The 14,233-nt window shown below is 38.3% G+C and overlaps 1 protein-coding gene across 6 annotated transcripts in view; it reads left to right on the forward strand.

Annotated features, from left to right (window-relative positions):
- Nucleotides 1–13,700, forward strand: part of GNB1 (G protein subunit beta 1) — a 45,385-nt gene extending 31,685 nt beyond the window's left edge. For 5 of the 6 annotated variants that reach the window (XM_074848471.1, XM_074848473.1, XM_074848472.1 and 2 more), the window contains 7 exons: nucleotides 971–1,034; nucleotides 3,994–4,156; nucleotides 6,782–6,848; nucleotides 7,989–8,190; nucleotides 8,592–8,808; nucleotides 11,503–11,614; nucleotides 11,999–13,700. In XM_074848471.1, the coding sequence (XP_074704572.1) occupies nucleotides 971–1,034; nucleotides 3,994–4,156; nucleotides 6,782–6,848; nucleotides 7,989–8,190; nucleotides 8,592–8,808; nucleotides 11,503–11,609 (820 nt within the window). In that variant the 3' untranslated portion in view covers nucleotides 11,610–11,614; nucleotides 11,999–13,700. The remainder of the gene's footprint in view (nucleotides 1–970; nucleotides 1,035–3,993; nucleotides 4,157–6,781; nucleotides 6,849–7,988; nucleotides 8,191–8,591; nucleotides 8,809–11,502; nucleotides 11,615–11,998) is intronic. The other variant, XM_074848476.1, reaches the window with a different exon arrangement.
- Nucleotides 13,701–14,233: the final 533 nt, after the last annotated feature.

The following is a 14,233-nucleotide window of genomic DNA, read 5'->3' on the forward strand; positions in this document are numbered from 1 at the left end:
TTTAATTCACCTCAGTTTTCTGTGCCTGTGAAAGAAGCTAGTTTCTCACAGATATGTAGAATTCATTGCTTCAGGCATCTCTTTGGCATATAGCTTATTTAAAAAATGGGGATTCAATTTCTTGTTTGGCAAAAGTGTTTAAAGAGAGCTCTGAAATATAACCTAGAGCAAAAAAAATAATGCAGAGAGACTGGAGTATTTCAGTGATTTCACTGTATTGTTCAGCTTGGAAGTGGTCAGAAGATGATGCGCAGAACAAATTTGAATGCCACATTAGAGTATTTTATCCAAAATTACTTAGAAAATGAGGAGACTATACAGATTTTTTTCATGTCAGTATACGTGATCTATCTTTAAACACATTGAGAGCAAGTAAGAGAGCTCTGAACCATGAATTAGGTACATCATGTTTCAAACATGATTGCTGGGTGGGGGATTGAGGTGGTGTTGATTTAGAGTAAATATCTTCCTACCACTGCCCCTTCCATTAGTTATATCTTTGCTGCATTTCATTTTCATTTCCATTGTATTTCAGTGCTGATATTCAGGATTTTTGGATGTCTTAGAATTTAAATTTCCTGTTTTAAAAATAGGAAAGAGGAAAACATGTTGATAGTGTAGCTTCCTGAACTCAATGAATCTGAAGCCTGTGTGTAGCACACGGAAACACTGATTCCATGCAAGTTTTCTCCCTCAGTTTTTCAAGATTGAGATGTTACATGGCTACAGTTTTTCCTCAAGTCAGAATGTGTTAACGTGTAGGTGTTCTATCACACATTTCCATAATACTTAGCATTAAAATTGAGTCTTGCAAAATTATTTTTATAGTACTAATAACAGAATTGGGTAATGCTGCACTGTACTTGAATGGTTTCAAGTACCTTGGCCTTGACAGTGGAGACAGTTGCCATCACAAAGATGTTCCTTGTCTTCCTGCAATGATTGTGTTTACCTGCTGTTTCCTCTCTAGGCTTCTAGTTAGTGCCTCCCAGGATGGCAAACTTATAATTTGGGACAGCTATACTACAAACAAGGTAAGACTAACTGATATGTTGCTATGTAATTCCATTGTAAATACAAAGGCAGTGTACCTGTCAGGATTTTGGCTGCATTCCTTTTATAGTCCTAAGACCAAATTTTGAATTCTCCAAAATAATAAAGTTTGTATTTAAAGAACATAGCAGTGTCTTAAGTGCATTGCATATGAAAATGTGCACCACAAATGGAAAATACTTAATTCTAGAGCATGTTTTGATTTGTTTTGGTACTGTGGAGAAATTGATCGACAGAGAGCAAGAAGTAATCAGCATGTTGCACCAGAATGGTCAGAGATTTAAGCATAGCCATAGTAGTCTGTTGTCTGCAGTTACGTAATGAAAGACCTGACATATTATAGAATCACAGACTGGTTTGGGTTGGAAGGGACCTTAAAGATCATCTAGTTCCATCCCCCGTGCCCCAGGCAGGGACACCTTCCACTAGCCCGGGTTGCCCAAAGCCCCGTCCAACCTGGCCTTGAACCCTTCCAGGGAGGGGGCAGCCACAGCTTCTCTGGGCAACCTGTGCCAGTGTCTCGCCACCCTCAGGGAAGAATGTCTTCCTCATAGCTAATCTAAATCTGCCCTCTTTCAGTTTAAAACCATCACCCCATACCCTATCCCTACACCCCATGATCAAGAGTCCCTCCCCCCTTTCCTGTAGCCCCTTTCAGTCCTGGGAGGCTGCTCTAAGGTCTCCCCGGAGCCTTCTCTTCCACAGCTGAACCCCCCCAACTCTCTCAGCCTGTCCTCACAGGGGGGTGCTCCAGCCCCCCGAGCATCTTCGTGGCCTCCTCTGGCCCCGCTTGAGCAGGTCTCTGTCCTCATGTTGGGGGCCCCAAAGGGGGAGAATCCCCCCCTCGCCCTGCTGCCCACACTGCTCTGGATGCAGCCCAACACACTCGCTGGGCTGTGAGCGCACGTTGCTGGCTCACGGTCGGTTTTCCACCCACTAACACCCCCAAGTCCTTCTCCTCAGGGCTGCTCTCCAGCCACTCCTTGCCCAGCCTGGATTTGTGCTTGGGATTGCCCTGACCCATGGGCAGGACCTTGCCCTTGGCCTTGTTGAACTCCATGAGGTTGGCACGTCCCCCCTCTCCAGCCTGCCCAGGTCCCTCTGGATGCCATCCCTTCCCTCCAGTGTGTCACCACACCACACAGCTCGGTGTCGGTGGGGAACACACTGAGGGTGCCTCGATCCCACTGTCCCTGTCCCCAGCAAAGATGTTAAACAGTGCTGGTCCCAACCCCGACCCCTGAGGACGCCGCTCGTCACTGCCCTCTGCTCGGACGTTGAGCCATACATAATGGGTCATCACTTCCTGGCTGCGATCACATGATGCAGTTCAGGATTACTTTTACTTTCATATGACAGTGGTTGGCATTTACTGGTTATGGTTACTGTTATCAGGGAAGAACTGCAGCAGCAACTCCTAAAGCTGGAGTTATTGTTGATTCCCAGTTGTGAAGCTACTGAATCCATAACTTTAGTAAAGAGAAATCGTACTGTTTGCACAATAAAAATAAACCCTCCCTTTTTTGCCTTCATCCTCCTCCTTTGACCTCAACCTGCAGGTAAACGTGATCTAAATTACTGTAACAACTGAAAGATAAGATGGTAAAATAATCACCGTATACCATGATTTCCATATTATATCTTCAGTTCTTCTGTGAATGCTAATTAATCCATGGCATCATCAAAAGACAAATTGCAGCTTTCTTATCTGGGGGGAATGGAATCGGAGGTTGTTATTGTACTGGCAAAATTTTTACTAGAATCAGAAATAGAACTCTTCAGCGGTAAAAAAACCATCCTCCCCCCATACCTCTTGGCAGTATTGAATCAGTGAAATAACAATAGAGTTAAAAACAAAAAAACCACCACTCTGCTCTAAAAGAAATAAAAACACCCCAGAAAACCAAGCCATAAACTGTTTGGAATTATAGGTAGCAAACAGCCTGGTGTTGAAAGAGTGTTAAAATTTGACTAGGTATGACCAGGAAGCAGCTAATGCAAAAATACTTGAATGATAGTCTGCAGATGTTCTTTTGGCAGTTGCAGCACACATTGGAAGTAACACACTTGTCATAAATATGATCTTTTTCTAATGATAAAATAAAATGGCTCAGGTGAATATTCAGGTTAGTTCTGTGGTAGAAGACTTCCAAAAATGAGCTGGCTGTGTTTTTAGTGCAGGTTATTGTTTTTTAGTTGCTGATTGTTGCAGGATCACTGATTACTGTAGGAGCAGAGGAGCAGACAGTAATCTTTGCTGTTTACTTAAGAAATATGGGAGGATTGTTAGTATTGCGTGAGATATCACAATATGTATAACAATATGGTCCCTTTCTTAGAGATGTTATGAACACATTTGAAGGATGAATGCAATGAGTTAACAAGACGGAACAGGTTTAGCTTCAATTATTTTTTAAATAAAGTTCTTTGAGCACAGAATGACAAGGAAATGTAGGGTAGTTATTTAAATATGAAGCTTGATTGCTTACAGTGGGTTTCCAAAGGAGGATTTAAATGGCAGTGAAAGCAGTGATTTCCTTACGTGTCCATTGATAGCATAGCATCTCAGCCTGGAATTGGCAGTTTTGCTGACTGTACTTGGAAGTCAATATTTTCCTGAACCTATAATAAAACAATAGTAATCAGAGCACTGAAATGAAATAATGCAGCTTTTACCAAAATTGCTTATTAATCTGGATCCAGGAAGGCAAATCTGAGGTTTTAATTGTGTTGTTACTTGGTCTGACGAGCTATATATGCAAGTTATCCTCAAAATAGTTTGATACTCGGACAACTGAAGACTATTCTTGTCACTGTTTTCTTCTTGTCCTTCTGGCAAAAAGATGGTGTATGCCTTGAGAGACAGGTGAAAAACTTCCTGATAGTAAATTATCGAATCAGTTGTTCTGCAGATGAAATACATTAATGTGTCTGTTCCAGGTGCATGCTATTCCCCTGCGTTCCTCTTGGGTCATGACTTGTGCATATGCTCCTTCTGGAAACTATGTGGCTTGCGGTGGTCTTGATAACATCTGTTCCATTTATAACTTGAAAACTCGTGAAGGGAATGTACGTGTCAGCCGTGAACTAGCTGGTCACACAGGTGAGTGCCTGTTCAGAATGATCTGTTACCTAAGCACATGGTGAAGATTTAGGAAAAAAAAAATCTTTTAGATAGAATTTCCTAATTGAAAGGATATATTCCATTGTGCACTTCTTTCTCAGGCAGGACCTTAGCTGCATACTGCCTGTATTTAAATGGTTTTTTCTCCCTCCTTTTAAAAACTTTTGCTAAGGATGATAATCTTTTAACAAAAGAAGTGTAACGAGAATGTTTTAACTTTGCATAAGCAAGACAGCTGCCTTCTCATGGAGCTATTTAGTTGCAGAGGTTTAAGTTCTCATTACTTCCTCTTCTGTTTCTCCTCCTCTCCCTTTTCCCCAGAATACAGTACCTTAATTTTTGCCTTCAGTTTCTGTCTCTAAGGTGGGCTGTCTTGTGATTGATGAGAAGAGACAGGTAGACTTCTAGGCTTTGCTTGGTGAATTAGGATGTAAACTGTAGCTGCAAAGTTCTCTTAGTGACAGATGAAGCAAAATTCATCTTATTGGGTAAGAAGGATTGTAGAAACATGAGTGTTGGAGTTTTTGAAGCAAGAAGATCCCTCACTGTGCTCAAGAGCTAGTGTTTCAAGTGTGGGGAAGGAGTTGAAAACTTTTCTTTCTGAACAAACCAAGAGACTCAGTGTCACACAGTACCTTCAAAAGCAAATTCAGTGGCTGAAGTTATTCTCACTTCCTAAAGAATGTACAGTTAACGGGGATGAGCACCTTATAAGCAGTAGTAACCTAGAAAATGTGAACTGCTTTTGTATGTTGTTGGATAATGGACAGATTGTATTTTTATGTTTTTGTGAATGGGGTTGAAAATTCTTCAGAGGAAAGCCAGGTGGGTGGTTTCTTGAACTGGCTATTTAGTAGGCACTCAGGTATCTTGTAAAGTAGTAGTGTGGTACTGAGCCTGTCACACACATCAGTAATCTTCCGCACTCTTGTGGAATCAGTAGTGCCTCCAACAATCTGAGAAAGGGAATGGACTGTAATTAAGCATTTTTCTTAAAGCTGCAGCTCTGAAGCTGTGCGTCATCTTTGTGGTCTCTTTGTTTCCACAAAGAATAATCCAGACCAAAGGTAGATCGCTCTAGAGGTGGTCAGCTTGGCTCCAGGGAAAATGTCAGGTGGGCTCTGTGTCTTGCTGGTTTTCTGCCTGATCAAGCCTCCAACTATACAGAGTAAAGGAAAAGGTATAAAGACTTCATTGAAGGAAAATACGGTTACTCAGAAATATAGTTATACATTAATGACTTTTTATACAGAAAAGGTTAAATGTGAATTAAAGTATGCTTAATGCTATTTAATTTTCTTTTGGCTGTTCTTACAAAGCATGATTTATGTAATTTAGAGGAATTGTGTACTCTCTTGGGTGTAAATGGTGTGAGAACGCAGTGATGATTTGACCTTCAGATAGCGGTTGTGATGAGACTAGTGAAGTGATTTTGGAGAAGGTACTCTTCTCCTCTTGCCCCTACCTCTCACCTGCCCTTCAGGACACAAGGGAAAATTGGAACGTGATGGACACAGGGTGCTTTGACTGTCAGTATGTGGCTGTGAATGTGTATCAAAATATGGAAAAATATTTTAGCAATAAAAAGAGCATTATTTCTGTGATAGTCTAGATGCTCAATGGTCTTTATGGTTATAAACTGTATAGCTGGGAAAATGTGGATTTTTACATAACATGAGAAGCAGAATTTTGCTGTAATTCGAGGGACATCAAAGGAGTACGTTTGAAACCTGACCAGTTTGTATAGAACCTTCTCGAAGGAGCAGTTTCAGTGATCTGCTTTTCTGTTGCAGAACTGAACAAAGCCTATAGCTGGAAGCTGACATTTACAGGTTTTCATATTTTGCTGTAGTTCAGGTTTTCAGAAGATGTTTGTGTTTTGTGAAGTAGAAGTGGCTGGCAGGACGGACTAATTTTGTAATCAGAGTTGTTACATTGATAGTTTGGCACGTGGTACTTCAGTACAAAGATGCTTCGGAGCATTCAGATTAAATTCTTTTCCACCGTTTCGAAACGTCCAATGTATATGCTCTGTTCTTTTTGTACTTGCCAAAAATGCAGTTTATTTTTTCTCAATAGTTATATGATACAGCTGAGGCCATAAGCATTTGTTGCTCCTGGATGCAGTGACATACAGATGCACTTTCTAAGAGAGTTTAGTGTGTACAGTGCAGGGTTACATATCCTTCTCTCCAGCTTGGCCAGTGGATTCCACACTTTTGCCTCACTATTCCCTCTTTCTCTTCTTCCTCCTCTCCACACTCTGTACCAAAAGAAAAATTGGCAAGGTATTTCCAAAACAGTGTCTATCCTGTTTGGTTAAGCTGCTTAGGTTCATTTTCTTCTGTTACAGACATCTTTCTTTAGGGTGACTTGCTGTGATGCCGGAGTATCACTGTGCTAGTGTAGTGGTTGAGTTGGGCATGGTCTGTAAAGAGCCAAACTACATTTTGTCCAAAACGTTGGAGGTTCCTATATAAAAATTTTAGGCTTATATAGTAGTTCTTGCTACATCTTCAGGAGAGGAGGAAGCAACATAGAAGCAGTATGCAGTGTGAAGAGTAATCTCTGGTCTTACTCATCAACTTTTAACTTTGTGTTCAGGATACTTGTCATGCTGTCGTTTCTTGGATGATAATCAAATCGTTACCAGCTCTGGTGACACCACTTGGTAAGCAGTAAAATTTTGACATGATTGTTAGTAATGACTTTTCACAGCTATACTCAATTATTGAAGGAAATGTTATTCTTTGTAAATGTGATAGTCTTCCAGAAGCCTAAATGTGATTGATTGTTGTTCATATGTCACGTTTTTACTGTTAATGGAAGAGTTGGTCTTTCAAGTTTGTTAGCTTTGGCTGTTTAGTTCTGCCCATGTTCTGAAGAGCCTGACCTAATTCTCTGTGTTAAGATGGTAATGGGAAATTTTTTTTTATGGTAACTACTTGGCTTTCAGAAATAACTGTATTAGAATAATGACTTTTTTCAAACTTGTTTAATATTCAGTATTTATTACTTAAAAAGTCATATTCAGATTTTTCTAATACAGAATTTAGTTTATGTTGTTATTCAGAAGAGCTCCTAGAAAGTATTCTACAGTGACAGTAGATGGGTTTTTTTGAGGAGAATGTAGGTGTATGTCTTAATAAATACTGGTTTCTGAACGAAAAAAGACCTCAATCATTTTTTCATAGATTTTCTATTATATCTAATTCTTAAAAGCATTACAGCTCTCGCAAGCAGCAGTTCTTATAGCAAAGGTTGTCTAAAATACCTCTCCTATACAGCATCAGTCTCTTTGAATGCCTGTCTATTAGTCCACTGATTCTGAGTAGCTATTGAATGTATAAGTGTGGTTTTTATACATAATTGTTTCTAAATGTGCGTTGGTATTTTTTTTTAAAGAAAATCAAGCTCAGCTTTTTCTGTAAGCCTTACCACTGCTGCTTTAAATCAAGCTTGTAGTAGTACTGGACAGTAGTCATTGGCATGTCACAAGAACTTTGTGTCTAAACAGCCATGAGGGTTAGTCATTAGATTTTTTTGCACTGTTTTTCAATTTAAACCTCCAATATTTTCAAATTGAGGATGGTTTTTTAAATCTTCTATACACAATTATCCTGTAACATAGCCAAATAATTCAACAAAGAATGTTTTTTTTCTACACTGAGTATATTTTTTTGTTAATACTTTATGGAATTTTACTTTTTAGCAGTGATATAAATGAACGGGTTTAGACAAGAATTGCTGTCTAGACCTTGTAATGCGGCACAAATGTGTTGATTTTTGCCTTTTTAATTATTCCTTCAAGCGCTCTCTGGGACATAGAAACTGGTCAGCAGACAACTACATTTACTGGGCACACTGGAGATGTCATGAGTTTGTCTCTTGCTCCTGATGCCCGGTGTTTTGTTTCTGGTGCCTGTGATGCCTCTGCCAAACTGTGGGATGTTAGAGAAGGAATGTGTCGGCAAACCTTCACTGGCCATGAGTCGGACATCAATGCCATCTGTGTATGTATCGACTTGAACAGAAGATACGGGGTTTAAATTTATATTGTTACAATTGCTCTGGTCTCAGCTCTTAAGCACGTACTGTATGATGTAGTATTGTGGCATATTTTCTTGAATTAATAGTTTTTGTAGCTGGGGAAAAGTACTTGAAACTTGTACGACTTCAGGTCCATTGTGGTAAAGAGAAACGGGGACTGTTCTTTGCATGCTTTTAGTTACTTCACTGGTTTTGCCCGTATCCCAGTAGTGGAGAGGCATACACTCTTCTTTGCAGCTTTCTTTTCCCACTTGCTCTGTACAAAATGGTATATTCAATGAGACAGAAGAATCGAGTCTGAAATCATGTGTCTTTTTCTTTGTTTGTTTGTTTTTTCATTTCCCCCCCTCCTCCCTCATTAAAGTTCTTCCCGAATGGCAATGCATTTGCCACAGGCTCGGATGATGCTACGTGCAGGCTTTTTGATCTTCGGGCTGATCAGGAACTTATGGTTTATTCACACGATAACATCATCTGTGGCATCACCTCTGTAGCATTTTCCAAGAGTGGACGTCTCCTCCTAGCTGGTTATGATGACTTCAACTGCAACGTCTGGGACACACTGAAAGCTGATAGAGCAGGTAAGGAAGCAGTTTTGGTTTCAAATGTTATAAACGGTGTGACGTACTGAATGTGAGTTGAGTCATATACACAGACCTGTTAGCATGCCCTGCCTCAACTCTAAAACTCTTTGATAGCATGGTTTAGGATGACCAGTGATGAAAGTAGCTTAATGATGTTAACAAATGAATTGAAATGCTGCTAAAAGACAGAAGGGAACAATGGATGCCTGAGAACAGGAAGATTGCCATTAAAAACAAGGTTTTGGGGGTGGAGAGCTATGTTGGGGTTTTTTTAGACTTTATGGCATTGTTTATGTATGAACTGTTCAAAGCAGTTCAACATTAACGTGGCTATTTATAGAAAAGAATTTTTTTCTAATATTTGTAGCAGTAGCTGTAGAGACAGTCAGTGAAATAACAAACATTGTGGAGATTTTCTTTGGAGGAAATGAATATGAAATTTATGGTCCAAAGATTAAGATAATGTAACTGAAGTTCTTGAAAATCAAAACTTTTATTAGAAAAAAGGAGAAAAGATATCAATTAGGCTGCAAGGGTTGTGTTCCCATCAGAACAGGGGATGAGAACAAGAACCTACTCTGTTACCAGATAAAGTGCTCTAGGCTTTTAAAACTATCCTAGGTGGGTTTTAAAAGCCAACAAAACCCAAGCAGAATATTGTTCCACTTGCAGTTGAAAGGATTAGGTGCAAGTACGTTATTTGGTGCAAACTGACTCCTTGTTTTGAGGGGAGGATATATGGCAGGTAGGAAAAAAATAAACAAACTTATCATCCCGGACCATTCCAAAACAGTTTCCATTGTGTTTTTAATTTCTGTCTCTAGCAACTTTGTTTTATCAGATTTTATTCTTTGTTTCTTCTAAAATTCATGTTAGTTTTTATCAGTACTGAGAAGCTGAAACTGTGGGACATGGTTCATGTGTTGTAAAACAGTATTTGGTTCTATTTGCAAGTTAATGGGGCCAAATGCAGTTATTTCAGTACTGAAATGTATTTTATGAATCAGCCTTTTCTGTGTGTTGAGATTTACAACTTGAAATTCTTGTACTTTGATTATTGAGACCATAAATGTGTATATAAGCCTGTATGGAGAAGAATTGAGAAATTTCTCTTGATTAATGTCTAGGTTAGTTTACAATTGGCTGTATTTAAGTACTGTAAAAGCCATTATGTGTGTTTTCCTGTATTTCTTTCTTTGAAAGACCTTCATTAAGAAAAAGAACAGAAGGAGGTGGTGATCTTGCTTACTGTAGAAATGAGAAACAATTCTTTATACTCATGAAGTGTGATTCTTTATTGCCAAGTTTTAGAACTGATTTAAACAACTACTTTGTCACGTATTCTGCTTACTGAAATCTTCTGAGACTTAAGATTGCTGAGCAGATCTTGACGCTTCTATCGTGCGTGATTCTATATTAAACACCTTTGTGGTTAGGTATTCAGTTCAAATTGTATAAGACTTCTTGGCGCTCTCTTTGTTTTACCAAATTGCAGCACTTAACTAATGTTGATGGTAGACTGTATTTTGATATATTAATGCTATTTTCACAGTAAATTCTAGGTAACTCCTAGGTAATTCTTTTAGCTCTGGCAGCTGGCTTGTGTATTGCACTGAAATTCTGAAGATTGTATCCTCTGCTTCAATACTTAGGATTTGGCTTCTGCTGCAGAAGTGCACAATTCTGTGCTGAGGCTTAGACACTCGTACGGATTTAATGGGATCTGGAGATTAATAGTGTTACTCACACAGCGTTGTGCTTTTATAAAGTATATTAGAAATGTTACTACTCCAAACATCAAGAATCCTTGTGTATGAAGTAGTAATGTTTACACTGAATTAACAGTTCAAAATATTAATTTTTAAACATACTAGTTTGTGTAAGAATTAAAGCTGACTTAATTCATGCTGTATTGGAGAATAGTAAATGGAGAGGAAAAGCCCAAAATATAAATGAGGAGAATCCTACGAGCAGTGTAATTGATGTAGAAAGATTAATTTTAAGTCTATCAAGAATATCTTACCTCAGTGCTGTGGACTGGAAAGAGCTTGAACATAATTAGGTTTTCTTTTTACCTCCTTGAAACTGTTAAAGGGGATAGACTCCCTTAATTTTCCTGTTTAGTGTCTCCGTTCTTTTTTTAATGGTACTATAATTGAATTGTAGCAGATCTCCATATTGACAAATAGATTGTATGTAGGAGTTTGTCTTGTAAGTGCTTGTAGAGTAGTAAGATAAAATTAGAAGAAAAATGCCTTAGTGTTTATAACAATTGAGCATAACTTCTGATATTACACATTAAAAAATTACTGATCTTTTTGTCACTATGGAGAGAAAATACTAAAGAGCATGCAATGCATGGTTATACTACATTGCTGTGACATTGTCAGCATGATTTTGGGGGCTGTGACTTCAGCTCATGAGAAACCAGTAAAGGTCACAATATGGGGAATATACAAGGAAAATTTTAGAGTAATGCATTTACTGCATTACCCCCTTGTGAACCCACACAGTTATATCTAAGTTTGTGCTTATAAAACCAACAGCATTTAAAAATTCTGCCATGTTTGTTCAGGATTTGTGAATGTATTGGTTGTCTAATCCAAACCTGTGTGCCTCAGTGTTACCTGAACTGAAATATGAAAATTATCCAAGTAATGCAACATGTCTGTTACATGTTCTTATTCATAGGTGTCCTTGCTGGTCACGATAACCGTGTCAGTTGCTTAGGTGTGACTGATGATGGTATGGCAGTGGCAACAGGATCATGGGATAGCTTCCTCAAGATCTGGAACTGAAGTAGGTAGGTATCCAATTAATTCAGGCTGTCTTTGTTTGGTATTCAGAATGCTTTTTTCTAGGTCCAAACAGTGCTCTTTTACTGATGCTGCAAACTTATAGTTCAGATTAGGAAAGTCACTGAGGGGAAAAAAAATCAGTTTGTTTTTGTAGAAGGCTATTTGTTTAACGTATGCAATGACATTTTTGTGATGAACTATTTTTGGCCTACTTTATTTTCCTCGTAGGGATGACTGTATGGTCTTTTGAATCTGGGTTGGTAAATAAATGGCGTTCTTGAAAATGGTGAGATAATGGCTAAATGCGTCAGTGGATAGCGAGAGCAAAGCTTGAAACTTGATTACAGTTTATCAAAGTGCAACTCTTAATAAATCTTTCTGTGTGTCAGAAGAGCGGCGGACTCCATGACTGGAAGAAGTTTCCAACGGTTGAAAATTAAAAATGATAGCATATCCAATCCAACCATACTAACTTGGACCCCCATCCTCCCCAACTTCAAAGGGCAAGATCTTTTCCGTCTCCTGTTGCTGAAATGAAGAGCACAATTACCTTTCCAAGAAGAATTTCTGTGTTGTAAGCAAAATGAAATTGTGCATTCCTTTTGGGACCATTTTTTTTGTCTTGAGAATTTAAAAATGAAACACTATCATAAAAGCATGACCAGAAAATAAACTTGAGCATAATTGTGAAACAGTTAGCTTTCACTGTAGTTTCCAAGTTGAAGTTAAGGACTTTATCTCACACACTTGCAAATTTTAAAGTCATGTTTGTAGCAGGATTTTTTTCAAGTTTCCTTTTTAAATACATTTCTTTATGTATTTAATTGAGCAAAACAAGGGAGTCCTAGCCCAGAGCATCTGGGGGTTGTTAACGCTGTAAATTTAGTCCCTAATTTTTTTTATTTTATTTTCTAGTATCACAATAATTGTTGCACAAAACTTGGCATATATAGGATAATGTTAAGCAGTAAGGTAACCAAGCACATGCTGTAAAAGGTAATGAATGCTTGTTTAAAGAATCCTTTCACCTTTTATGGATAACAATTGCAATCCTTGGTCCCTCCTGCCCCCTCCTTTTTCTCCACACTGATTTTTTTAATCTGTTTTGGTTTTGTCCACTTGAAAGGGCAGTTTATATATCCTAACACTATCCTATAAGTCTCAACAACCAGGAATCTCTGTTTTCAAAAGAGACCTATCCTACACTTGGGTATTGAGTCAATTCTTTGTGTATGAAATGATGTACAAATCAATGTTTTGAAAATAATGATCTTGAACTTTCTAAGTTAAACAAAAAAAAACCTTTTTTGATTGTTTGCCATATTGGGTGGGTTTACTCTTAGAATCGCATGCTGTAGAAATGCTAAAAAGTGCATATTGGACTAAGTCCTTAGATGTTTTTTCTTTGAAGAAATAACCTGTTTAAAAACTGTAACCATTGTCGCTGTATTCATTTATTGTTGCTACTCTGTGCATAAATCTGTGAAGAACTCAAGTACCAAGCTATGCACGTTTTGGAGTAGCGTGATAAGTCACTTTTTTTTTAAAAGAAACAGCCTGTTCAAACAATCGCTGTCAAAGATTCTGGGGTGTGGGAGGAGGGAACCTAGACCATCTTCTTTATAAATCAGTTCCTCACAGCCAGTTCCTCTTGTAGGATGAGTCCTTTGCATCTGATCAGAGTCATTTTTGTAATGAGCAGGTTTTCCTGGCTTTCTTTTCAAATAAAATGTTAAAAGCAGCAGTGTTTGGACAGCAGATTGTTCTGTTAAACTTTCCTATCTTCTCACTGTATCCAGAAATGCTCCTTCCTAGCAGCAGTAGTAGCTTTTCTCCATTTTGTTTTTTCTGCAACATTCTGTACAAAAATGTGCTGTAATTGTGCGTTAGGCCTGGATTTGGCATAAAAGATGAATTCCCTCTTACTCTCTTTCATGAAACTACTCTGTAGAGCTTTCTCCACGCCCTGTATCCCTCTTCACCTTTTGTATTTAATTTTAAAGTCAGTGTACTTCAAGAAAGCTGGATGCAAGATAGATACTATATTAAAATGTAATGTTATTTAAGATGTAATAAAGCAGTTTGACATGAGTTTTGACTGATCTGTTTTGCAGCTTATTGTTCAACTCACAAAATGGCTTCTGGCAGGATTTCAGTTATGAAATAAACACATGAGAGAAGTGTATGCTGCCCCCAAACAAATTGTTCAGTATTTTAAAATGGCTTGGATTTGTAATGGTTAATTTGGCAGAGTATGCAGTGTGTTAAAAAGTGTGTATTCATGTGAAGGGATGCGGGTTTCATTTTAAAGCTAAAAACAGAATTGCAAGATGAACTAAACCCCTCAATTTTTGTTATTGGAAAGTTTTGCCAGTGGTATCTGAAAATGTATGTGTAAACATGCAATATATGGTAACACTAAATGGCAAGTGTGTGGAGCGTAGTGGCTGCTGGCATTTTGCTTCCTCCATTCTTTGCTATTTACAATGGACGTTTCTTGGTTTGGTTGCTAGAGCTACTCGAGAGCTTAATCAAAAACTGCTGGTAGCTCTCCTAGCTCAAACTCCAAATGGAAGTAGCTAGTATGATTCATGTGGTATACCTCACAAAAATGCTTTGTGGAA

This window comes from Strix aluco, chromosome 22 (assembly GCF_031877795.1).
Source record: "Strix aluco isolate bStrAlu1 chromosome 22, bStrAlu1.hap1, whole genome shotgun sequence".
NCBI classification, from domain to species: domain Eukaryota; kingdom Metazoa; phylum Chordata; class Aves; order Strigiformes; family Strigidae; genus Strix; species Strix aluco.